The sequence below is a fragment of the Myripristis murdjan genome, chromosome 18 (genome assembly GCF_902150065.1).
Source record: "Myripristis murdjan chromosome 18, fMyrMur1.1, whole genome shotgun sequence".
Taxonomy (NCBI): Eukaryota; Metazoa; Chordata; class Actinopteri; order Holocentriformes; family Holocentridae; genus Myripristis; species Myripristis murdjan.
This window is the reverse complement of record NC_043997.1, coordinates 11,064,462-11,088,356: the sequence shown is the minus strand read 5'-3', so window position 1 is coordinate 11,088,356 and position 23,895 is coordinate 11,064,462. Positions and strand designations below refer to the sequence as shown.

Here is a 23,895-nt window from a genome sequence, read left to right as displayed (position 1 = left end):
AAAAAAAAAGAAGAAAATAGAACAAAATAAATAATATGGAACACAGTAAAGCAAGAGATATATAATAAATAATAAATTAAAAATAATAATAAAGAAAAATACATTAAGATAAACATCTATGCCTATATGTAGTCAGCCAGTCATGCAAGGAGAAAACATAGTAAATAAAATAAAATAAAATAAAAATGACAAATAATAATGGAAAAATAAAGAATACTGGACACAGAAAAGCAAGGTTGATTATTAATTTGAAATAAATAAACATCTAATAAACATAAAAGTGTAAGTCTTAATACTTTCCGGCACAATCTCAACAAAGTTTTTTTTTTTAATCGTTGTTTATTTTTGATTCATTAAGTATCATTGAACCATCGATCTAATCAGATCTTAACTTTTAATCTTATTTATTATTGATAAACACCATCGCGCAGATGCGTTAATAGGTTACATTTTCTCATTTATTTTGAAATGTATGTCAGTTCGATCGAGAATAACCGTCACTCCGTTTCGTCATTGTGTCGTCATTCCTGTTCTTGACTGAGAGGCGCATTCACCAATCCGTGAAGGGCACACCGCCACAGTCCTCCGGAAACACCCAATCAGAGATCAGTATTTGAAGAGGGGGCGTGACCCATTGCTCCTGCGTACGAGTCGACGCCATTTCGTGTCCACTGGTTTCAAGGTGATGGTATCAGCCAGCAGAACCGCTAAGGGATCGTAACCTACTCAAGTAAAACAGCGTTGAATTTTACTCATTTTTAAATATTAAGCTCCTGGTGAGTATTTTTAACCGAGAGATTTTTTTCTATTTTTTTATTTTTTCTAACTTTGAGCCATCTTTGGGATTTTTTTGTTTTTATTTTTAATGCATTTTTCTGGCTGGTATTCTGAGACTGTGTTGGCTGTAGTGGCGTACATTTTGTGATGCAGCTGGTGGCAATATAAGCTGCGCAGACCTAGTGTTTAGTAGCTTCCACACACAGCAAGATTTTTCCCCTTATTTTTCGAATGAGACATTTTAAGAAACAAAAGAAACAGCTTCCATTTTTCAGGGCTGCTGAATGAGCGTATTGTTTATCTGATTGTGGTCGTATTTTCAAGGAGAGCAATTTCGAAGATTTGATCCCTGTCTTTTCTGGACAAGTGATAGTGTTCAAAAGCGGGTCGCCCCCTTTTTCTGGAAATATGTTTTTAACAGAGGCTTTTTCCATTCTCGATCTTTGTTCACCCCCCCCTCCCTCCATCTGTAACTTGATTTGCAGTCGTTGAAATTGACTGATAAAGCTCTGTTTTTCGTGTTTTCTCTGTGGTTTTTGGCGGTGCTGAGACGGTACTTTCTGCAGTAAAAAAAAAAGAAAGAAAGAAAAAAGAAGTCTCTATGGAGTGATGTAATTTTTCAGGCAAGATGTTTTTTCCCCTCCCCAGTGAGAAGTGGGGGCGTTTTTCCGGGAACAAATGTACACAACGGTGTTTTGGTGTATATTGTGTAGTCAAAGGACTTGATTTATGGCGAGCTCTGTGGCATTGCTGCGACCTAATTTAATGTATCTTGTTAATTCTGATTGCCATTAAAGTCTTTGCAGATTGAGAAACCCATGCATTCATTACCAGTTTATTAATTGTGCATTGGTGAACTGTCTATACACGGGACAAAGGGCCTGCTGAATGAGCTGGTGCAAACCTTTATTTACAAGCTGTAACCAGGCCTAGACCTCTCCTTTGCTCTTGTGCTTTTTGCTTGTTGCGTTCATAGATCTGAATGATCAAATGCATACCTATTCACGCAGTGTTCCTGGTCCTCTATTTTAAATCAAAAGGCCTCCAGTGGGGAGCTGTAGTGTGGCCTCATGGTTAAAGTGGTGAAACTGCAAGGGCCCAGCTTTGATCCTCCCTCCTGTTGCCCCCAAGTGTGTCCCCTGGCAATGTCCTTGAGCGGGACCCCCTCTACCCCCCACCCTTCCTCCTCTTCCTCCTACTCCTCCCTCCATGGCTCCAGGGCCGGGCAGGAGAAACGATAAATTTCCCCCCTTTTTTGGGAATCTCCCCTAAGATGTCTGTTTTGTGCCTCTACAACCAGAGATGACTTGTAGAAGGTTCGTAGACTCTATAGGCTTCTTCCTTCCCTTTTTTTTTTAATTTGCATAGCAGTGACATTATAATATTCATGTGACATGTGAGCCCCCCATTCTCCCTCTTTCTCTCTCTCTTTGCCAGCATGGTAGCTGGGGATATCACCGAGGCACTAGCGCTGCCCACGTTTTGGCAGGACAGAAGCAAATCCCCACAGCTCAGCTTGGTTTAATATGAAGCCATCGATGGTCATGTTACTAATCAAATTAAAGTGGCAGAACAAATCAGAGCTACTGGTGGGAAGCAAAGCAAAGCATAAGTGGACACCAGCATGAGCAGTGCCCACCGCTCTGAAATAAACAGTTATGGTTTGATAATGTGCATATTATGTGAATTTTGCAGCTCCACTTCCTTTCAGCGTTTTCTGCAGGAGTGTGTAGGAGTGATTTGATTTATTTGATGGTTTTAATATGTTAAGCATCAGTAAAATGATTGGGCCTATTCCCATTTTGATGAGTTAAATTTTTTAGGTCATGATGAAGCAAAGACCCCTGATGAGATCATCACCCCAGTCCTGAGAGGCTTGATTAATAAAAACTTTTCCTCCCTCGTGTCCTAAAGAGATGCACACACATGCAGACAACACCTTGGGCAGCATCATGAAATAGTTGTGAAGCAGTCTGCACACTCTAGGGCTTGATTTAGACTCTTTACTGCCATTCAAAATGATTTTTTTTTCCCACTTTATGTTAAGCAATGGAGAAAAAAATGGCTAAATCCTTTCACTGATTGTGTTTTGAGTTGGTGTTGGATTCACTTTCCTTTCAAATCAGTCAGTTCAGGAGGTGAATTTGGTGCATATGTCCATAATGAAATTACTCAGGATAAATGTCAACATGTGCATTGTATTTCCAAAGTGAATTAAAGGATGATTAATGAATAAATGGGCAAGCAGAGCCCTAAGAGAAAGCATCTGTGCTTCACTGCACTGTATTTTGGTCCCAAGGTTTGCAAATTGTGGGTCAAATGTGGCACAAACTCAATGGGAATTTGTCAGTGGCACAGAGGATATTTTGGCAAATTATTTATTTTTCCATTTATTTTCCATAGTTTGTCCTCATTTCTTCCCCTGCTTGTTGTATCAACAGATATGTCATTTTTACAAGGCCTTATTTTCTAATATTACCTTTTTGTTTCCCCCTGTTTAGTTTTTGAAGCCGCTTTTTTGAGCAGCGACAAATCGTAAGTTGGTCTCAACCTTTTTTTTTTTTTTTTTTTTTTTGGGTTGGGGGGGTTATTTTTCACCTCAACTTTTGCATTTTTCTTTTTCTTTTTTTTTTTTTCTACATTCCAGTTCTGTTTTCTCCCCTTTGTGATCTTCGCCTGTCCCCCATCCCTTCCCCTCCCCTTTTGGATTTCCTAGAGCAAGTAGCATGTAGTGTTGTTCATGCTGTGGTAGAAAAAAAAAATCAGTGCTTCATTTTCAAACTTTTCACACTTTCCCAGTTACAAACAATTAAACACGTCATGCTCAGTGTGGATTGCAGAGAGCTGTTTCTAGTTTTCACCAAATAACAACTCTTCCCCCACTCCCTCATGCACCGAGCCCTCAGATTACAGTCAGGCGCCGTTGAAAAGGCAAAAGGAGCCCTGGCTGGTGCTGCCCTCCCCTTTGCTGTAATGTGATTTCCTGTATTTGTGCATGTGATTTAATAGAATCACATCTAGTCTATTAAACACACACACAAATTCCCTGACATTAACGAGGTGTTGCACTTCAAACACCGGTAATGTCACCATATTTTTTTTCCCCATCAATTGGCTTGTTATTGAAAAAGCATGGCTAAATAGTATTCCCATTAATCACAAACTGATTCAGTAATAACTAATATGGAACCTACTTGGGTGGAAGTAAGAAGCTTTTCCAGCTTCTTTTTTGGCAGAATCAAACACCATTTTAGCAATGGCCCACAGTCAGAGGAAGGGTTTGATATTTTGCTCCATTACAGATTTTTTTGTCTACTTTATTTAACCAGAAAGATTAAATAACATCCACAACTGCACCCATGTGACACATCTGCAACCACATCAACCCAGCAGCTCCTCCTGTCGGTGATTTCTTTCTTTCTTCTTTTTTTTTTTTTTTTTTTTTTTTTTTTTTAATGTGGTCTGTCTTCAAGCATGAGCCTTGAGAACTGCAGTTGCAGTGTCTTCACAGTCGAAGCACAAACATTAAACCACTCACTCACTCACACCACTTAATAGTTTGAATGAACTCACTTGCCTGTCAAAATGAAATCGGGGCTGGCGTTACAGTCAGCCATGTTGCCAGACAATGAGGCCCAAATGAGGCAGAGGCAAAGAAATGTCAAAAATCTCATAAGCTGCTGGCACCGCCTGACTTTTGGTGGATATTTTAGCCATTAAAGTGCCATTAGTGCATGTATATTTAGTAAAAGTGACCCCAGTTGGAATTTAAGCAAAATACTGGCAGCAATGATGTCAAACTCTACCCATAAAAAACAATTCTCAAACTTTTGGCTCATGTTCCCTATAGGAAACAGGTTTGGTTATTATTGGTAAGGATTTTTACTTAGATTACCATCTGCCCGCCCATGCTGTAATGGCCAGTTTGGGATAGCAGTCAGCGGCGGTGCTCTTGTATGCCAAATAATGCCAAAACACCAGTGGCATGCCAGGTGTAGGCAGAGATGGCGCTCTTTTTAAACACCAATATCCGCTGGCTCATGTGCAGCTTGTCCCGCTCGGAAAAATGAGAGCGGCGGATCCGTCAAAGACAAGAAAACACAAAGCACATGGCTGACGAAGACAAGGAGTAGATCATTTTGTTTTGAAAAGTATTATTAAAAAGTTAGTTGATAAAATGCATATGTTGAATTATTGTTTATGACTGTGCTGTTTCACGTGGAACCCAATCGTGACAGCTTGTGCTCAACTTCAGTCGTCTGCTCACTTAAAAACCGGGCGCACAATTAAGCGCTACTTCCAGAGAGGAGGGGCCAACAGTACTGCCAGCCAATCGGCAGCCAGCGGCTTTTAAAATAACAAACAGCTTGTCAGGCTTTATTTGCAAGAAAAGCCCTAAAATATTTCCTCCCAGGTCTTTATCATCAAAAAACAATTATAATACTCTTTAAAACAAGGTGACTCCCTGTCACGGGCTGCACAAAGCGGTGAACAGTCCAATCAAAGAAAGTCTATCATGTTTCATTTGCATGATATTATTCCTGTAAAGAGTTGTGCTGTTATCCAACACCTGTCACAAGACTCAGCGTGATTGGTCGCGGTCAGCATCAGTCCCTGTCATGCAAACAATGTGGAGCGCGCCCACAAAGCTATTGATGCTCTAATTTGAATATCTGGGTTGAAGACGTACATGCCACAAAGAATTATGAGCAGCACTAAGCGGTGTGTGTGTGTGTGTGTGTGTGTGTGTGTGTGTGTGATATTTCCCTCTCTCCTGAACACACACACACTGTGTTGCAGACACATTGTCAGCTCGCCAAGCAATAAAAACATCCCTGCCAAATCATGTAGAGGAGAGGAGAGCATTAAGCTTTGGCCAGACAGCCCGCCACAAACAATGTAATCCCCAGATAGTAGCAGCTGCCCAGAGAGAGAGAGAGAGAGAAAGAGAAAGAAAGAGTGAGAGAGAGGGTGATGTTGGGCTGCAGTTTAGTCCGATTGGCAGCGACACAGACTTCAGCAGTTTAGGTTTGCACTTGTAAATGTCTGAAGTGGCCGATAATAAATAAAACAAACGATACTGGGTAATTAGAATTTAAATGAGAACCAAGGCTAATCCTCCCTCACTGTAGGATAAATGTGGCCTGATACTGAAAAAAATATACATCATTAAGTTCTGCAGGATACCAAAGTGAACGAGCGTGTCCTAGTTTACATTCATGCTTAGAAAATGCAAAGTCATGAATAGTTTGGCGAGTCAGCAAAACAGTTTGAGAGATATTTCCTTAGTGCCATGTGATGTCATGTTTCATCATTGTGAAATTTATCCCACAGGTTTTTTTTTTTTTTGGTTTTTTTTTTCACTTTTTTTGTGAAATCATGCATTTTTTCCATTTTTCCCCCTTTTTTCTTCCTCCACCTAACCAACCTATACCACAGAGCTAGTTTCCCTTCTGCTTAATACAAAACTCCAACAGAAATCAACACTTTTTTTCCACCCCGGACGTGTAGATCTGTGAAGCTGTGATAGACGCTTCCCCCCATAGTCATTGACTTCATTTCCCATAGTTCCCCACTGAGGCCCTCCACCCAGGATCAGGGACAAATAACGACACTCTTCTCTCCAACAGAGACAGTAAGGCAGGCAGACCTCCACCGACCAGGGTACAGACACAATGGAGTGAGTGCTGGCTGCTTCAATCCCTGACCACACTGTGTATTCTTGTCTGATATGAACTTATAGAGACTCCTGTCTCTCTTTCTACTAAGTCCCGAGTGTAAAAACACAGCTAGTGTTTGTAACTATATAGAAAAGTGCCCCCTTTTCCTGCTCCCCTGAATCTAAGTGCATTGTAGCAGGTAGAAAATTCAGAGTCAGACGTTGAATATGTATGTGAATGTCAGTGAACTCAACACGACACTCGTTTCTTATTTACCGATGATGCATTAGCCGCATGGTAACATTAGTTAATGAGAATGCGAGGTGTATTTATGCTGACATGCACGCCCACTTTCAGCCAAATTGAATCATGGATCAGGGAGTTTTAATTTTTTTCATGATGACTCTCATTAAATTGCCGAGCCCCATTTGATGTGATTTTAACCTATGCATACTGATATGAAAAAATATATTGTCTGAGTGTTGAGTATTAAATTTAAATGTCATACTTTTAAACACTGACAAATGGATTCAAAGGAGTGAGTTTAAAAGATAAAATAGGGGAGCCACTCACATTTTTTTGTGTCATAACAATTTCTAGTGAATTAAATTGTCGTGAAATTCAACTATTCCTCATTTTTTTGAGGAACGTCCTCTGCCTTAGATTCAGAATCAAAGCTCAGTCAGTCTAATGAAGCAGGTACAGTGGATCTGGTTTTCCCAGATCCACAGAGGACAAAGACATCAACAGCTCAGAGAGTGCTCATATACATTTGATAACTGTAGGGCTGAATCATATGTCAAACAAATCATATTTCCGTGATCTTCACAGATTGCGGTTGCGATATGACTCATGGTTTAAGCGGGAATGATCATATTTGCAGTGAAAAATGTTCTGAAAAAGAGTGGCAAAATGATCATAATTTGATTTTTGCTGGGGTCTGTACTAAACAGACATGTTTGCAGAATTTGATGTCAAGGCCAAGACATCTCTGTAGCACAATAATTAATTTGTCAAGTTAGTTTGTCAGATTTTACTGTTATCAATAAACCGCAGCTCCCGCGGTTTGGACTTTGTAATGCCTATGCTGTGATTTTTAATAATATTTTGATTAATTATAGTCGAAAAGAGCCTCACATTCATTGCAGGACACACTAGAGACTGTGAATAGATATCACTACACCTTCATCCACTCATTCTCTCTCTCTTCCTCTCCCACTTTCTGTCCCACACCTCCTCTTTCCACTCCTCCTCGTCTCCCTTCCATTTTGGAATCTCCTCGCTCACATTCCCTCACTTTTCTCCCTCCTTTCCTCTCCCTCCTTCCTCCTTCCCTCTCTTCCCTATTTCCCTTTTCCCCTCTTTGCTCTATCTGACCTCTCCACCCCACCTCCCCCACCCCCTCCAGTTGGTCGTCCAACGCCTCCAGCCCGATGGCGAGCAACGTCACCAACAAGACAGACCCCCGCTCCCTCAACTCCCGTGTCTTCATCGGCAACCTCAACACCCTGCTGGTCACCAAGGCTGACGTGGAGGCCATCTTCTCCAAGTACGGCAAGATCGTCGGCTGCTCCGTCCACAAGGGCTTCGCCTTCGTCCAGTACTCCAACGAGAGGAACGCCCGGGCCGCCGTGGCGGGCGAGGATGGCCGCATGATCGTGGGACAGGTGCTAGGTGAGGACGGGTTCAGCAGGTGTGGAGTGTTTTCTGATTATGATGAGGAATCCCCCTGGTAGAGCTGCACTGCAGTGGCATTTAGTCTGGTATTATCCATCTAGTTTTTTTGTGATTTTGTGAGGTTTCTCCCTTTGTCGCAGCACAGTGGGGCTGGATGGGTTTTGTTTTTGTGTGGAAATAGTTCCTAATGAAACTCTTCCCTATGAGGGTTATGTAATATGTCAGATATCCAATCATTGTTCACTTTCTCACATGCAAAATTTTGACAGTTTGGAAACCTCACCAAATCACAAAAAACTATCTGGATAGATATATTGCACTATTAAATGGGAAAATATGTGACACATCAGGACATTTTTTTTTTCACTTGTCTTAAGGAAACCATGATTTTAAGACCCCAAATAACTTTAACTTAGCAAGATGGATGATGAAGCACCCAGTCCTCCTTTTAATATTATGTCAGCAGACTGCATTCTGTTTTTTTAAAGAAACATTTAAACACCTACTTTTATTATTTTGCCTGTAAATCGTAATTTTTATTGACTTGTACTTACCTTGATAGCTGTTTTTATCTTTTTATTTGTGATGTTTTATCTGCGATTCTGGTGCACGTCTTCTCCCGTGTATTTACTTTTGCTTTTTTGTTATAAAACACTTAAGATAAGATAAGATAAGATATTCCTTTATTAGTCCCACAGTGGGGAAATTTCAAGCATTACAGCAGCAAAGTGGATAGCAAAATATGAAGCATAATTTACATTATACACAGTATAAACAGATAATAAATAGCAAAAAGCAATATAAACACTATAAACAGGGAATATAGAAAAAAACTCCCAAGAAATTCTGTGTTTATTTGCAGAGTAGGGGCAGGACAGGAAGGATCCAAGTTACTGTTTTGTGCAGGTGAAATTAAAAAACCCTGCAGGGCTTACGGAAACACCTCAGAAGGAAAAGAAGCAGCTGCTTCTGCTCCAAACTTCCTGGCAGACTCGACCTGCCTGCTACTCCAAGCAGGGTTAGAATAAAATTCCCGGAATTATTTTTCAAATACCATCTGGCTGGAGCAAAGCCTTTGGTTGTCTTCCAAAATAACTTACGATGAGGTGGAGAGCAGGAGTGATAATAGGTGCTAATTGGATTTTCTCACATTCTGTCCACAACACCTTCTTCCTCTCCTGCTCTCTCAAACCTGGCAGATTTCACTTTTCATCCCTCCCTTCCCTCCTTCTTGACTCTGTGTTTTTCTTCCCTCAGACATTAACCTGGCGGGCGAGCCGAAGCCGCACAGATCGAAGACGGTGAAGCGTTCTGCGGGAGACATGTACAGGTGGGTGCACGCCGCGTTCGCTCACAGTGACATCACAACAATTTAGTCCACGTACGTTTAAACACACTTGGCTGCAGTTAATCTCACTGCCTCATTCCCTCTCCACAGTTCCTCTTTTGATTTGGACTATGACTTTCAGAGAGATTACTACGACAGGTAAGATGTCTGTTCTGTACAGTTTATTTGAGGTCATGCTTATTGGCAGAATAAACGGAAATGGTCGCTCAGCCAAGTGCTGCTTTTCTGCTGTTGCTGAACTGCAGGTTCTTTTTTATTTCCTCGTATTATTGATACTGTGAGAGAGAGTGTGCAGGATTTCCAATGAAGCGGTTGCAAATGGCAGTAAAGAGTCTTCAATCTTGAATCTTGATTGTTATTATAAATAGATTAATAAATAACCTAAAAAACATAAATAAAATAATTTTATCCTGTATTTTATTACTACTCAATTCAGGCTTGGTTGCTCTCATTATCTTTCTTTGTTTCTTCTTTGTGAATCACAAAGAATTTGTGATATAAAGAACACTTTTTGAAACACAAATCTGTTTTTTTTTTTGTTTTTTTTAATTGTTATTTTATATTAGGATGTACTCCTACCAGTCCCGGGTGCCCCCTCCCCCTCCGCCTCTGTCCCGTGCCGTCATCCCCTCCAAGCGCCCGCGGGTCAGTCTGAGTGGAGGTGGGAGCCGACGAACCAAGACCAGCTTCTCCTCCTCCAAGAGCAGCCAGAGGACCTCTCGTACAAGTAGGTGACACACACACACATACACACACACTGCAGGGATGTTGTTCTCCAGCGGGACAGTGTGGTAAATAAACAGTAAACAGTGTGTGTAACCTTTCTTTCCCTCCCGTTTCCACAGTGAAGGTGGACGATCTGCAGACCATCAAGAGAGAGCTCACCCAGATCAAACACAAAGTGGACTACCTGCTGGAAAGCCTGGAGCGCATGGAGAAGGATCACAGCAAGAAGTCAGGTGGGCGGCCCTAAGGGGAATCCAGGGAAGGCGTGTTGGAGGAAACCAAAGTTGGAAGTTAAAACAAAAGAGTCACTGAGGTGATATCTGGTTAGAAAACAAAGGTTTGCATTATTTTGTTCCAGTCAGGAGACAACGTAGAATCACAATCTGGTCACCTGGGAATTATTGAAACAGAGAAGACAAATCAGATTGCTTGAATGAGACCAACCACTGAGCAGTTTTACATTGATTAAAAGTTTAAAATATGTCCAAATAAAATGCAGGTTACAGTTTGGCTACATAGGGTTTAAAAAACAGTTTAGTTTATTTTAACCAATAATGCATTCCTTTGTACATGTGAACTTGTTTGGTGCATAGGCTTGATATCAACAGCTGTTTATGCATTCCTTAAACATGTTATTTATTTATCACTTGGCTTAAAACTGAGCAGTACACAGCCAATAATGGTAGCTCCAAATGGCAGCTAGAGGTGTTTGCTTGAAAACTTTTGGACTTCAATACTAAGAAATCCTGTAGCGTCACATCAGTAAAAATGTATGCAGATCCTGCCAGTCTGTTTGTTTTATGCCAAAGGAAACCAAAGCAATAGTAGTACAATACAGCTTTCAGTGGAAGCCAGTGGAAACCAAATTTGGGTTTTTAAGGTGAATCTAGAGTGTCTCAATTAGAAGGGCTGGGACATTCTTCAATATCACTGACCCACTTTGTGATTCAGGCTGCTAAAACAGGTGTATTTTTAGCTTTTTTTGTCACTTATGACCTGTCTGAGTCCTCCACAATTCATCACTCCACCCCTCCAGCTCATCTCACCCATCTCTATCTCTTCGTCCCAATTTCTCCCTCCCTCCCTCACCTCTCCCCCTCCGTCCACATACAGAGATGAAGAGCTCCAAGCCAGAGCCTGGTGAGGTGTCGCCCCTCCACTCCTCCACCTCCAGCAAGAAGGAGGATGGCCTGAAGAGGGACAGAGAGAGGGAGAGCCAGGATCTGAACGACTCCGAGGAGGAGGGGGACCTGCTGGAAGAGGAGGATGAGGTGAGTGTGAGGATGAGAAAGGAATGGAAGCAGAATGAACGAGTAAAGACGACTTTTAAACGAGGAGTTACAGGATGAGAGGAGAGAGCAAACTTTATTGAGGAAGATTTGAAAAATGTAGATTGCAGTTGATGAAAGAAATACAGGCTTTGTGACTGAACAGCTTTTACGACATTACACATTATATCCAAAATTCCTGATGATATCTGGTCTCATGATATTTATATTATAAGGAATATCTCAGTCCTAAATGGGTGATGATTATTAAATTAAATTATATTATATTAAATTAAATTATTATTAAATTAAATTAACCCTACTGTCCTCTTCTCTTTTGCACTCTGCACCTTCATCGTTACATTATAAAAAGCCAGACTTCCAAGTGTTTTAAAACGATAATATTCTGACAAATATGCAGCATGTTTTAGTCATTTCAATGCATTGTCCCTATTCAGTTGTGCATGTGGAATAAATAAAGTTCTGTTCATTTAAATTTGTATGTTCCTACTTGTGCCATTATTCATCTTTCTCCTTATTTTTCTGCAGATGAAAAGCAGAGGGAGAGAGGAAGATGAGGAGGAGGAAGGGGAGCAGGAGGAGGGAGAGGATGATGGAGACAGTGCCAATGGAGAAGAGTCCTAAACATTACACTACACTGGCTATTTGAACACACAGGCAGACAGACAGACAGACACACACACATACACGCACAAACACACACAGTTACATACAGATACACAAAAGAATTGTGTAAGATTGTATTATCACACCGGACTTGTACACCGTGGTCATGTGCTCATATCTGCTGATTGGAGGTTTCTATACAGTGTATTATAGATATTCCTATTGCTCTCTCTCTCTCTCTCTCTCTCTCTCTCTCTTACACACACAAACACACACACACACACACACACACATTCACACAACATACATAAATATGTAAAGTCCTTATTTCTAGATTTGCTCTGTTTTCTGTTGTGTCCTTTATATCTTTGGTAATCTCATCTGCCGTCTTCCATACTTTTGTCAGTTTTCATGCGTAGACTTTTTCTGCCTTGCAGCTATAAAGGAAGAAGATGCCATTGGGCAAATGCAAACTGTTATATGTCACATTTAGACAAAATTCAACTTCAATCGAATGCTTCAGACCCTAAAATCGTAGGCTTCAACGCAGGCTGTAGTGAGGTCCATGAGGTTTGCATTGAGAAACAGACCAAGTCTTCTCTGGTCTAATTCAAATCCTTTTCTAGACCGCAGCATTCTCTAAATGTTCTGTGATTACACTCTAATCTTACTATTTTACATGAAAACCTAATACACTGGAAGAGGAAAAACACAGTGGCTAAATCACTTTCCGCTTTTTTAGGTTGGTGTGATGATCTTATGCCGAAAAATTGAATAAATTGCCACATGACGGTGTCCAAAACCAAGGCAAAACCAAAATCAAAATACGCTTGAGCGCAAGAATTTTTTATTCGAGTCAGTCGTATGATAAATCCTAGACTTGGTTCTGCAGCCCAGGCTTGAATTAGTTACAGGCTCATTTGGACTCCTGATCCTGTATCAGTGTTATTTCTTCCCCCTTCTCAATCAGATGTGATCAGCTGCTGCACGACTGCCTCCTAACCAGCAGGTGGCAGTACGTCATAACAACTTCAACCACAAAGGGTTACAAGGAATTATTTCTGTTGGTCAGAGGGAATTTTTATGTCACTTGTCTGCTTGGCAAATTATTGTAATACGAGCATGTTTGAAATCTCGCGTAGGATTGCGGAAATGCTCTCAAGATCATGGTTTGGGACACAGTTTTCTTTAGTTTGTTACGGTATCGGGAGGTGTTGTGACTTTAATTGACCTTGACTTGTGTAATGCAGTAATACTCCATGTTCGTCCGTTTACGGTTTATGTTTGTCATTTGACTGCACTGGTGAATTTAAATAAACATGTTTTCCTAGTTGGATCTTTGGCGGCCTGTTGTCTGGATGCAAATGGACACGTTCAGGTGCAGCCCATGCATGCCAGTCTCAATGAGAGTGAAATTGTGGGGTTTTACCAGTGCTTGTGCTTTCAAACAGTACTGAGTGTGTGTGTGTATGCGTGCATGCCGAGCAGATAGCAAGTTGAGACAGGCTTGAGTTTGAGATTTCTTTTTATTTTTACAGTCGACATAAAAAAACCACACAGAAAATACTGGAGTCCTCCTTTTCTAAGCCTTCATTAGTCTTGCATGTTCTGTCTTTTTCCATTCAAACATCTTTTCACATTAAGTGTTAGTGAAAAATGTCTGCACTCGTATTTCTTGACTCCAGTAAGAAAAAAAAACCTTGAAAGGTGGGGTAATCCTAAAAATAGAGAGGTTAGGCAAAACTGCTCCATAAATGGGCCAGAGTTAGGGAATAGGACGGATTGGTAGTTTTGGGAAGATAGTGATCAATAAAATCTAGATGTTTGGAGGAAGAAAGGGCATGAGGGAGTTGGAATAAGGTGCAGAAAAAGAAAAGAGACATAATTCTGATGGATCTGAGGTCGATAACAAATCACTGGAAACACATTTGAGACACATAATTGAATGGTAAATGGTGACCACATCACCTGAGACGGATGTAAAAAGCAACACAGGAAACGAGAACTGAAATGGATCCTCTGTGCATCTGACATGCCTCATATCAAGTCACTAATCAGTATCAATACATGCCACCATAATTAAAATATAAGCTATTATCCTGCTAGGAGTCCTCTGAGTCTTTGGACCTTGCTAATGAATGTGATTGCAGAGGCCCGGCAGCAAGAGAGAGGGAAGCAAATCGGAAATAGCGACGAGCGATCCATAGGTGGTCTTGATGTTGTACTGTGATTTAACAAGGGAACAGCAGAGACAGACGGGAGGGAGGTTGATGAAGGCATGGACGGGAAGATGGACGGATGGATCTGCCGCGGACGACTGGAAACAGATGGAGGAGTCGCCGACAGATGGAGAGATCACATGACAACAGGCGGAAAAGATTTTGTGAGATTTTTGAGTTGAGCGGGGAGGACTGAAGAACAATGCATGACGATTCTCGTTCTGACCAGAGAACCTCAATTTAGGACAGACGCTGAGCCGGTTGTCATGGTCATTTGGCCTTTTCAGAATAAAATGGCGATTAATAGCAACAGCGAGAATGCACATATAGGGCAGGAAAGCGTGGCACACTCCATGGAGAACTGAGAAGATCTGTTGCGCTGTGGTTGCTTGCTAAAACTGGTAAATGAACAATAACTAATTGTTACTGGAATACAGAAGTGAGCCCAATGCAACAGCCGCAGTTCTTTGCGATGGCAGCGATGCATGTAACAATGTCCACCGCTCCGACCTTCCTGCTGTGTTGATTCGAACAGGGAAAGTCCGTTCTGCTCCAATTCAAGTTCTATGGTTCTGACTCTGCTGGAAACCATCGGGTTTTCTTTTACAGCACAGCAGCATTTGCTGAACAAAGGAACCGCACTAGTGTTTTTTACAGTCATTTGTTAGATGAACCATTTAGTCTATAAGGTGTCAAAAATAATGAAAAATGCTCAATCGCTTCCTTAGTCTGACCAGCAGTGAAAGAAAAACCAAAGTGTTTTTTAAGCGTATTCTAGTCGACTCATTTTACTGTTGATGCACTAACTGATTAATCATTACACAAATACCAATAGTATTTCGAGGCCAAAGAGCTAGAGATTTGTCTCCATTTTTACAAGCACAGTTTCAAACTCCTCACTTTACTCTCTGGATGTGTCCCAAATTTAGATAAATGAACCGCTGATTATATCATCAAGTCGCATTCCACAACAGGCCGGACACTGAAACACAGCAGTGCTTTTATTCCCCGTGAAGAATAGACAGCATTTTCAAAGCATTAAGCCATAACACATTCTTTTGCGGCCGGGACAAAGAGTGGTTTCATGCCGATTGATCTGTCAGAGGTCTTGAGGCGGCGATGAATGCCGAGCCTCTTCTCACATGGTGTCATGATGCATTAGACATGTTATACCTCCTCCGATCAGTGAAAAGCCATTAAATTATGTCGTTGATCCGCATGACTTCATGTGTCGCTGGTGGCCTAATGGCTAGAGAGACGGGCTTGTGATCAGAAGGTCATCGATTTGAAACCGTGTCTGAAAAACACTCCGCGGGGACAGCAAACGACCAACACTCATTATTTCTGCCGCCCTTGAGCAACGCATGTCACCTCTAATGGCTCCGATGATGCAAAGAACATGTGGAGCAGGATGAACGTCAAGCGAGACGTTAAAATATTGACATTTCAGCCTGTAAAGCGTTTAAGCAATGTCACATGAGAGGGAGTGCTGTTATACTGAATATTTGTGATTCTCTCATTGGGTTTAAGATGTTGATAATCACAGATAATCCCACCTATGATGAGTAAGATTGATGATTCAGTTTAACACCACAACCTCGAGTGTGATCTGGCTTTTATACAACAGTTCTACAAACAACATATTTACTCAAACAACAGCAGTAAGACACAAAAGTTTATGATTCACATGTTTAATCAGTTGTTCGGCGCCGCCAACACACGTAGTTCTGTCAGAAATCATGAAGCTGGACTGAACACCGTCGCTACCCGATCTGTGCTGTGCATGTTCAACAGAAATTTGATCTGATGAAATCCCAAATGCAGTACTTTGATATGCTCAGCAAATCAAACACAGGTTGTTGCCATTAGGTTGATAAACTAACAAAAACGAGACTAGCTTTAGCCAACAAAGCTGACTGCACCAAGCACACTACCCGCTACCCGTGAATTACGCATTTAGCAGCTTCCGCTATCCCTAAACGGTATCTTGCGGCCACGCTACCCGCTATACATTACGCCGACTCCATCATTTGCGCCTGGAGGTGTGTCCGTGGGCGTGTTTGATGCGCTTTCCCTACAATTGCTATCTTGACCACACCATCCATCCATCCATCTTCTGCCGCTTATCCGGGGCTGGGTCGCGGGGGCAGCAGTCTAAGCAGAGATGCCCAGACTTCCCTCTCCCCAGACACTTCCGCCAGCTCCTCAGGAGGAACCCCAAGGCGTTCCCAGGCCAGCCGAGAGACATAGTCCCTCCAGCGTGTCCTGGGTCTTCCCCGGGGCCTCCTCCCGGTGGGGCATGCCCGGAACACCTCCCCAGGGAGGCGTCCAGGGGGCATCCGAAACAGATGCCCGAGCCACCTCAACTGGTTCTCCTGGAGCTCCTCACCCTATCTCTAAGGGAGCGCCCGGCCACCCTACGAAGGAAACTCATTTCAGCCGCTTGTATCCGCGATCTTGTCCTTTCGGTCATTACCCAAAGCTCATGACCATAGGTGAGGGTAGGAACGTAGATTGACTGGTAAATCGAGAGCTTCGCCTTTCGGCTCAGCTCCTTCTTCACCACGACGGATCGGTACACCGACCGCATCACTGCGGAGGCTGCACCGATCCTCCTGTCAATCTCACGCTCCATCCTTCCCTCACTTGTGAACAAGACCCCGAGATACTTGAACTGCTCCACTTGAGGCAGGACTTCTCCACCAACTTGACCACACACGTTAGGGAAAGCGGATAGCGGTTCCTCAGAACCACCCGCTATCCTATTTGGGCTTTTACAAGAGCGTGCCCAGGCGGCTTCAGTGCGTGTCCACTTGGACACATGTGGACGTGCACATGCGGCTCCACCTCCCCAATTAACTCGCCTATAAAAACCCACCTTGCTTTAGCCTCAGTTGAACCCCTGAGAAAATGGCAGAGATAGTCCTAAATCGCGACCTTCCTCTCTCCATCACGGGTTTCGGTTTGCGGATTTGGGATAGTGCAGCCTGCCCTTAAAGGCAATGGCACCTGGCACACTGATTGGTATAACTGGCATAACACCCAAAACACGCCTATGCATAATATAGCGGGTAGCGCAGGTGTTTTAGGGATAACGGCAGGTGTGCAAGATAGCAACTTTTGCGGGGGAACGCCTCTTACGCAATGCTAAATCACCAAATAATGGGTTTAGGGACTCTCACGCAAGATATGGCCCTTAGTCTTTTCACTGTTTTATTGACACAACCATAAAACGTGGGATCGGGTCAGATCGGATCATGACAAAAATAAACAATTTCCTGACCGCGAGCTAGCTTGCCTGAAGATTTCCACTGTTGTTTCCGCTCGTGCTACTTTCTTGCCCCGAAAGCTGTTTGTGCTGATGCGCTACGAAGTGCAAATCACAGTCATTACTGAACATTAGTAAAGCAGAGTGGTATGTCATAGTAAAACATGGGAGTGCTGTTATACTGTATATCAGCACCCATGGAACACCTCTTGTCCAATCAGATTGCACCACTGGATCTAACTGTTGTATAATCTTTAATATGTTAATCCTGTGATGCTATATGCCAGTGTTAACCCTCCGAAGCCTAAACGCATCACTGGGATACAAAATTCCCTTTCTGTCTAAAATTGTTAGTTTACCGGTGGAAATGCTTTTTTTTTTGTTTGTTTGTTTGGTTTTTTTGTTTGGTTTTTTTGGTCAGAAACCGCAAAGATGTGGGAAAATATAGGGGAAAATTAGTAATTGGTAATTACTCATAAGTAATACAAATATTACAAAGATTTTGTAAAACTTAAAGTTAAAAATTAAAATTTCAAGATACCTTAAGTGATAAAAAGTCAAAGAAATTTAAAATACACACACACATATCTATCTATCCATCTATCTATCTATCTATCTATCTATCTATACATATATGTATACACACACACACATATATACATATACATATATACATGTATAGAAATACTACTATAATGGATCTTCACAGGACAAGTAATGATTTTTTTTAAGCAAAATAAATAAATAAAATAAATAAGATAAAGAATTTAATTTAGGCTGAGCATGTTAACGTGACTACAGTGAAGGACGTTAATATGCGACCGTGGCATGATAAGAGTTAAACGGGGAACATTGCTCAGTCCAGCGGAATCAGTGGCTTAGTAGCACAGATGAGCAAATGCACAGACACAGGCATGGGCACAGTGAACACACACACACACACACACACACACACACACACACACACACACACACACACACACACTGTATCTCGCACTGTCTCTCTTCCTCTCTCACTTTTTCTCTCCCTCTGGCTCTTTCTCACACTTTCACACACACACATACACTATCCCTGTGTTTCTCTCTGGCACACTTTCTTCTATCTTTCTGCCTCTCACTTGTCTTGCTCTCTTTCTCTCTCTCTCACACACACACACACACAGAGAAATGTAGAGCTACAGTACATACATTATATAACTGTGTCACATTTGCTTATGGATTAACGCTGCTGTAATCACATGTACGGAGGCTAGCGGTGGACATTTTTCACACATACGTAAGCACCAGCAGGCCAGCAGAGACATATGGAAATGGTGTGTGTGTGTAACAGCATAGGTCAGAGATGGAGACTCGAGTCACTTCGGTCTCACACACAGGGACTTGAGACTCGACCTCAAAAGGCACGAGGCCTTCATGTTACAAGGCAAAATGCAGTTATTAACTTGAAACGCGAGCTTTCAACGTGTGTGTTTTTAATTCTGCATCGCAACAGCCTGTTTAAAATGACTAATCAACGCGGATACTGTGTGCTAAAAGAGGAACACTCGCATGCTTTGAAGTCCTTGGATATATTAGCGAGGCAGTGTTCAAAGCAGACGCTCATTATAACCATAAGAGACTTGACTTGAACTTGCAAAAAATGACTTGTGAGCATCTCAGGTATATAGTTCACAGGTTAGATTCAGGCATTCAGGTTATTTTTTTATTTCATTTTTACTTTTTGTGTTCATTTTCAGTTTAGTTTTAATTAGCTTTTAAAGCATGTTTTCTAGTATAGTTTTTATTTTTTGAGTTTTAGTTTAGTTTTTATGAGTTTCTGTGTTAGTTGTAGTCTTATTTATGTAATATGGGGTATATGTCTGGGGCGAGATTCAAAAAGGTCTGCTGGGGTTAAAACTGGCACAGCTAAAAAATTGGAAGATCGATTTTATATCCATCCAAAGTACAAGGCTTATGTATGAAATAACTTGACAAAGACTAAACACATTTTCTCTGTAATTTTAGTGTATTTTAGTTAGTTTTGTAAATTCGCAATAGAGTTTCAGTTAGTTTCAGCTAATGAAAATATTTTTTCCACACCTATTTTTCATTATTTCATCAGTTTTTGTTGACAATAATAGCCTTAGTCCTTTCCTTTCTTCCCTCACTATTGCCTGTCTCCTTCCAGGACGCAACTTGGAGGAAGCGAGGAAAGGAAAGGAGGAAAGCGGATGAGGGAAGGAGAAGGAAAGAGAATCGGGATTGCTGTGAAAAATACTTAAGGATAGGATACTCTTGTGTTTCCTCAATCAAAGCTCTAGAAGAAGACACTAAAGCTGCCTAATTTGCTTAACTTGCTTCCTCACTTTCGGGTGAAACATTTATTTTGTATTTCTTTCATTTATGTTTTGTATTTACCTGCGAAATTTTCAATCCAGTTTAGCTGATTAACACATTTCATTCTCCTGGTTGAGGATGGTGCTGTCATTTACGTGCGCACATGAACGCCCCATACAATGAATGATTTTTCTTGGTGTTTTGTTTAATTCGTTTTTTTTCCACCCACCCGTCAGTAAAATTATCTGTAGCCTGCACGTGTACTTGTAGAGTTATTGAACAGTAAAGCTGATGTGAAGACCTTTTAGTTTGTCAGACATGGAAATAGCTCTGTGGAAAGTAAGAGTATGCAGGGCGAAGTGGTGGATATGAAAATACATTTGCTGATATTTCTCACAGCCACGGCTCAAATCTCAGCTCATGTAAATTCATTTTCAAGCCTACTAGTGAATTAATATGGATCCAAAGTGGTTGTTATTTAAAGGAATACTCCAGTACTTTGGACATTGTGTAAATAAGACGGCTTTGGAGTTGCTGTTTTTTCATTTTTACAGAACTAGGCTAACGACTCCCATAGACTTCAAGTCTTTATGCTAAGCTAGCGCAAAATGCTACCCACAGGAGCCAAACCACTGGACGTACAGAGGTGAGAATGGTTTTGAACATCTTGGTTCAGTCAGGGTAAGTTGGAAAAAGGGGTATTTCGCCCAAAACACTGGACTATTCCAAATCCTTCCTTTAACCAGCTGAACTCTAACTATTACCTTACTCTTTCATGTGATGAACAGGTGAAAATACTGCATCCAGTTTCATTATCTAGTCTGCAGCATATAATCCCTTTTTTGTAGAGAAGCATAATTTTATTCATGATTCATGTGCGCAACATCTGGGTTTCAGAGTTTGTGCTCAGATTATTATATTTTTTTGAGACCATTTTGCATTTAAAGGTGACTCATTTTACTTAAGTTATACTAGCCGTCCAACAGAGTGATGATAATGGGATCGGTTTGCATCTCATAACAGGTAAGCTGACCAACACGTCTACTGTAAAGACTTGGTGAATTCCTTCAAAATGTAAATCTAAGCATGGACACATGAGGTGTAAAAATGTTACGGCACTGAGCAGAAGGCAAATGCTGCATTGAGTGACGGAGCTTTGCAGGTGATGGAAAATGGAGGTGAGGGAGGGAGGCGAGATAAAAGCGGCACAATAATCTGAGCCAAAGAGAGGTCACGGCTGAGATGGAGAGAGAGGAAGAGAAAGCGAGGGATAAGAGGGGTGTGAAAGAGAGGAGGAAGAGGAGGAGGGAGATGAAAGCAGCAGAGTATTATAGCGCTAGAGAGGTCATGAGACGGGGGGAAAAAAGGATGGGAGAGGGGAAGAGGAGAGATAGAAGGATGGAGCTATAAGCCTCCAGGGTGATTTATCAGTGTCTGCCACTGGGAGCTCTTTGTGTGTGTGTGAGTGTGTGTGTGTGTGTGTGTGTCTGTGTGTGTGTGAGAAAGGAACGGGAGGGAGAAACAAAAACATGATGAAAGAGACTCATCAAAGTAGTTTAGCCGGTGTGAGTGTTCTTCAGCCTCAAACCAAAGAATCAAACTGAAGTGTGTGTGTGTGTGTGTGTGTGTGTGTGTGTGTGTGTGTGTGTGTGTGTGTAGGTGTATTTGTGAAAGAAACCCAGCACCAGCAGAACATAGAATAAAACGCAAAACATAAAGAGGCAAAAGCTCCCCAATGAGGTCGCTTGCTGCATGTAGTTTCCTGCATCAATGACTTCTCAAAGTCCAAATATATGCTAATGTGTATGTGAGTGTGTGTGTGTGTGTGTGTGTGTGTGTGTGTGTGTGTGTGCAGCCTACATGCAGGGAAACATGGGTACGTGAGGAAAGTGACGGCACGAGATAACTTATTAGCCAATTTAAATTTAATTCCCTCTACATTAACTCTAATTGCTGATAAACTACTCATGTGTCACCGGGGGACTGCACTGCAAAAAAATGTCCGTCCCAGCAAGGCGCTCATGCAAAATATGATTGATAACAGAGCAGTTTCACACATGTTTTAATAGAAAAAGTGACAATATCTTGAAATAGGGCCGATAGCTGCACTATATAGAGTTTTTGGTCCATACTGTCCGCCATTATGTGCTACACAGAACTGGGGAAAATAGGCATGACTCCTTTATCTGTGTTCCTAGGGCTCTATGTTTTTTTTTTTTGTTTTTTATACAGCATTTTCAAACACCATGTCAGATATTATTTGCATTTTGATTTTTTGTTGATATACCAGGGGACATAGGTGTTATGGTAATTATTCTTAGTTCTTTTTATGTTAAGGGAGCACAGGTGTATGGTTTAGGCAGTGTACATTGGTGTAAAATTGTGTTTGAGAGTACCTTTGGAAGCACATTAATATCCATAAACACCGTTTTAGACAGTATTTAGTCAACAGAATATGTATTATCAGATTGTGCAATTTTTGTTACAATATATACATGGAAGCCATCGTTGCTTTTACATTCAGGGAATATAGGATTGACGTTTCAGGGTGAAAAGTTTTAAAAGTTTTGGAAAAATTACACTGAAAGAACACAGGGTTATGGGAACGTGGGAAATAAATAACGATCGTTTTGTATCTATGGCGGTCTTCCAAGTAGAGTTTCCCAGCACAAAAGTGCAAAATGGCTCCATTGATCAATACCAGATTAAATGACTCACCAAAAGTCATGCAATCTAGTACACACACACACACACACACACACACACACACACTGAAACACAAACACATGGCGAAACAAAAGTTCCTAGCTGTTGTTGTTCCATGTGGGTGTGTTTTAATTTGGCATAAAAGAAAAGAGCCCGACTGTACCAGTGTGTGTGTGTGTGTGTGTGTGTGTGTGTGTGTGTGTGTGTGTGTGTGTGTGTGTGTTTGGGAACAGTATTGTGCTGTGGTTGCCCTGTGACTAGCCCCATAGCTGGCTTGAATATAAATGAGAGAGAAAGAGGGTTTCCACCGAGCACAAAGCAGGACAGAGGAGAGAGAGGGGCACAGGTTGAGGGGGAGAGAGAGAGAGAGAGAGAGAAGGAGAAAGAGAGAGAGAGAGAGAGAACAACAGACATACAGAGGCTAAAATCTTCAGCGTGAAGGAAAAGGAGAGAGAGGGCTTGTGTCTAACAATGTGGTCATGCTGAAGAGCAGCAGGAGGAGGAGGAGGATGGGAGAGGAGGAGCTGGTGCTCGAGGTTGTTTTGCTTCCTGCCTCTCTTTCTGCCTTTGGCCACATTCAGGCGAGGGAGGGAAAGTGGGATTATCTCTCTCTCACTCACTCTCTCACTCTCTCTCTCTCTCTCCCTCTCTCTCACTCACTCACTCACTCTCTCTGTTTTCACAGCATCGCCTCCCTTTATCTCCTTTAATCTGCACAACCTTTGTTCATCCCTTTACTATTTACTATTCTCTTCCTGCATCCCTCCATTTCTCATTACTCTCCCTTTTCCCCTCTTCCCTTTTTCCCTCTCATTCTCTCCATCCCTCTCTACACACCTCCGTCTCTCTTTCCACCTTTACATCCCCTTCTGTTTCTTTGCTGGCACTGTCTATCGCTTTTCCCATCTCTCTCTGTCTCTATCTCTTTACCCTACCTTCCGCTCTCAACCCTTCCTTCAACTATCTCTGTCATCCTCTCGCTCTCTCCATCCCTCCATCCCTCTCTTTGCCCCAGAGCTGTTGTCGAGGTCGGACAATGCTGACTGTTGGCTGAGATTAGATCCGACCCCGGGCTGTAATCAGCCCCCAGCGTTCCTGCTTCTTGCAGATAATCTGCTTGTGTTCAGGAACACAGAATCTGCCAGTACATCTGTTTTCCCCCCTAATGCATTTATACATGTACACCGCGCTGGATACCGTCTGCGGCTGAGCGCACCGCGTCGAAAACACCGGAGCACAGGAAACATATCCCAGTTGACGAAGTTGGCATTACTCCATTTCAAATGTGTGGATTTGGTCAGAG

The 23,895-nt window shown here is 41.9% G+C and overlaps 1 protein-coding gene across 4 annotated transcripts; it reads left to right on the top strand.

Moving 5' to 3' along the window:
• Positions 1–650: 650 nt before the first annotated feature.
• hnrnpc (heterogeneous nuclear ribonucleoprotein C) lies at positions 651–13,419 on the top strand. Of its 4 annotated transcripts, XM_030075852.1 has the most exons (10): positions 651–776; positions 3,279–3,312; positions 6,408–6,457; positions 7,846–8,111; positions 9,372–9,444; positions 9,553–9,600; positions 10,029–10,189; positions 10,308–10,421; positions 11,302–11,459; positions 12,006–13,419. In XM_030075852.1, exons 3-10 carry the CDS (start codon positions 6,453–6,455, stop codon positions 12,099–12,101), a joined length of 921 nt encoding a protein of 306 aa, XP_029931712.1. In that variant the 5' UTR covers positions 651–776; positions 3,279–3,312; positions 6,408–6,452; the 3' UTR covers positions 12,102–13,419. The 4 variants fall into 4 exon arrangements, with proteins under 4 accessions (XP_029931712.1, XP_029931715.1, XP_029931714.1 ...); XM_030075855.1 differs by lacking the exon at positions 6,408–6,457; XM_030075854.1 differs by lacking the exon at positions 3,279–3,312 and having other exon boundaries at positions 678–776.
• The last annotated feature ends 10,476 nt before the right edge of the window (positions 13,420–23,895 follow it).

Excerpts from the sequence above, each read along its gene's own strand:
- hnrnpc (XM_030075852.1), top strand. Across the intron at positions 10,422-11,301 it reads GGATCACAGCAAGAAGTCAG|AGATGAAGAGCTCCAAGCCA; the intron begins GTGGGCGGCCCT and ends GTCCACATACAG. Across the intron at positions 11,460-12,005 it reads TGCTGGAAGAGGAGGATGAG|ATGAAAAGCAGAGGGAGAGA; the intron begins GTGAGTGTGAGG and ends ATTTTTCTGCAG.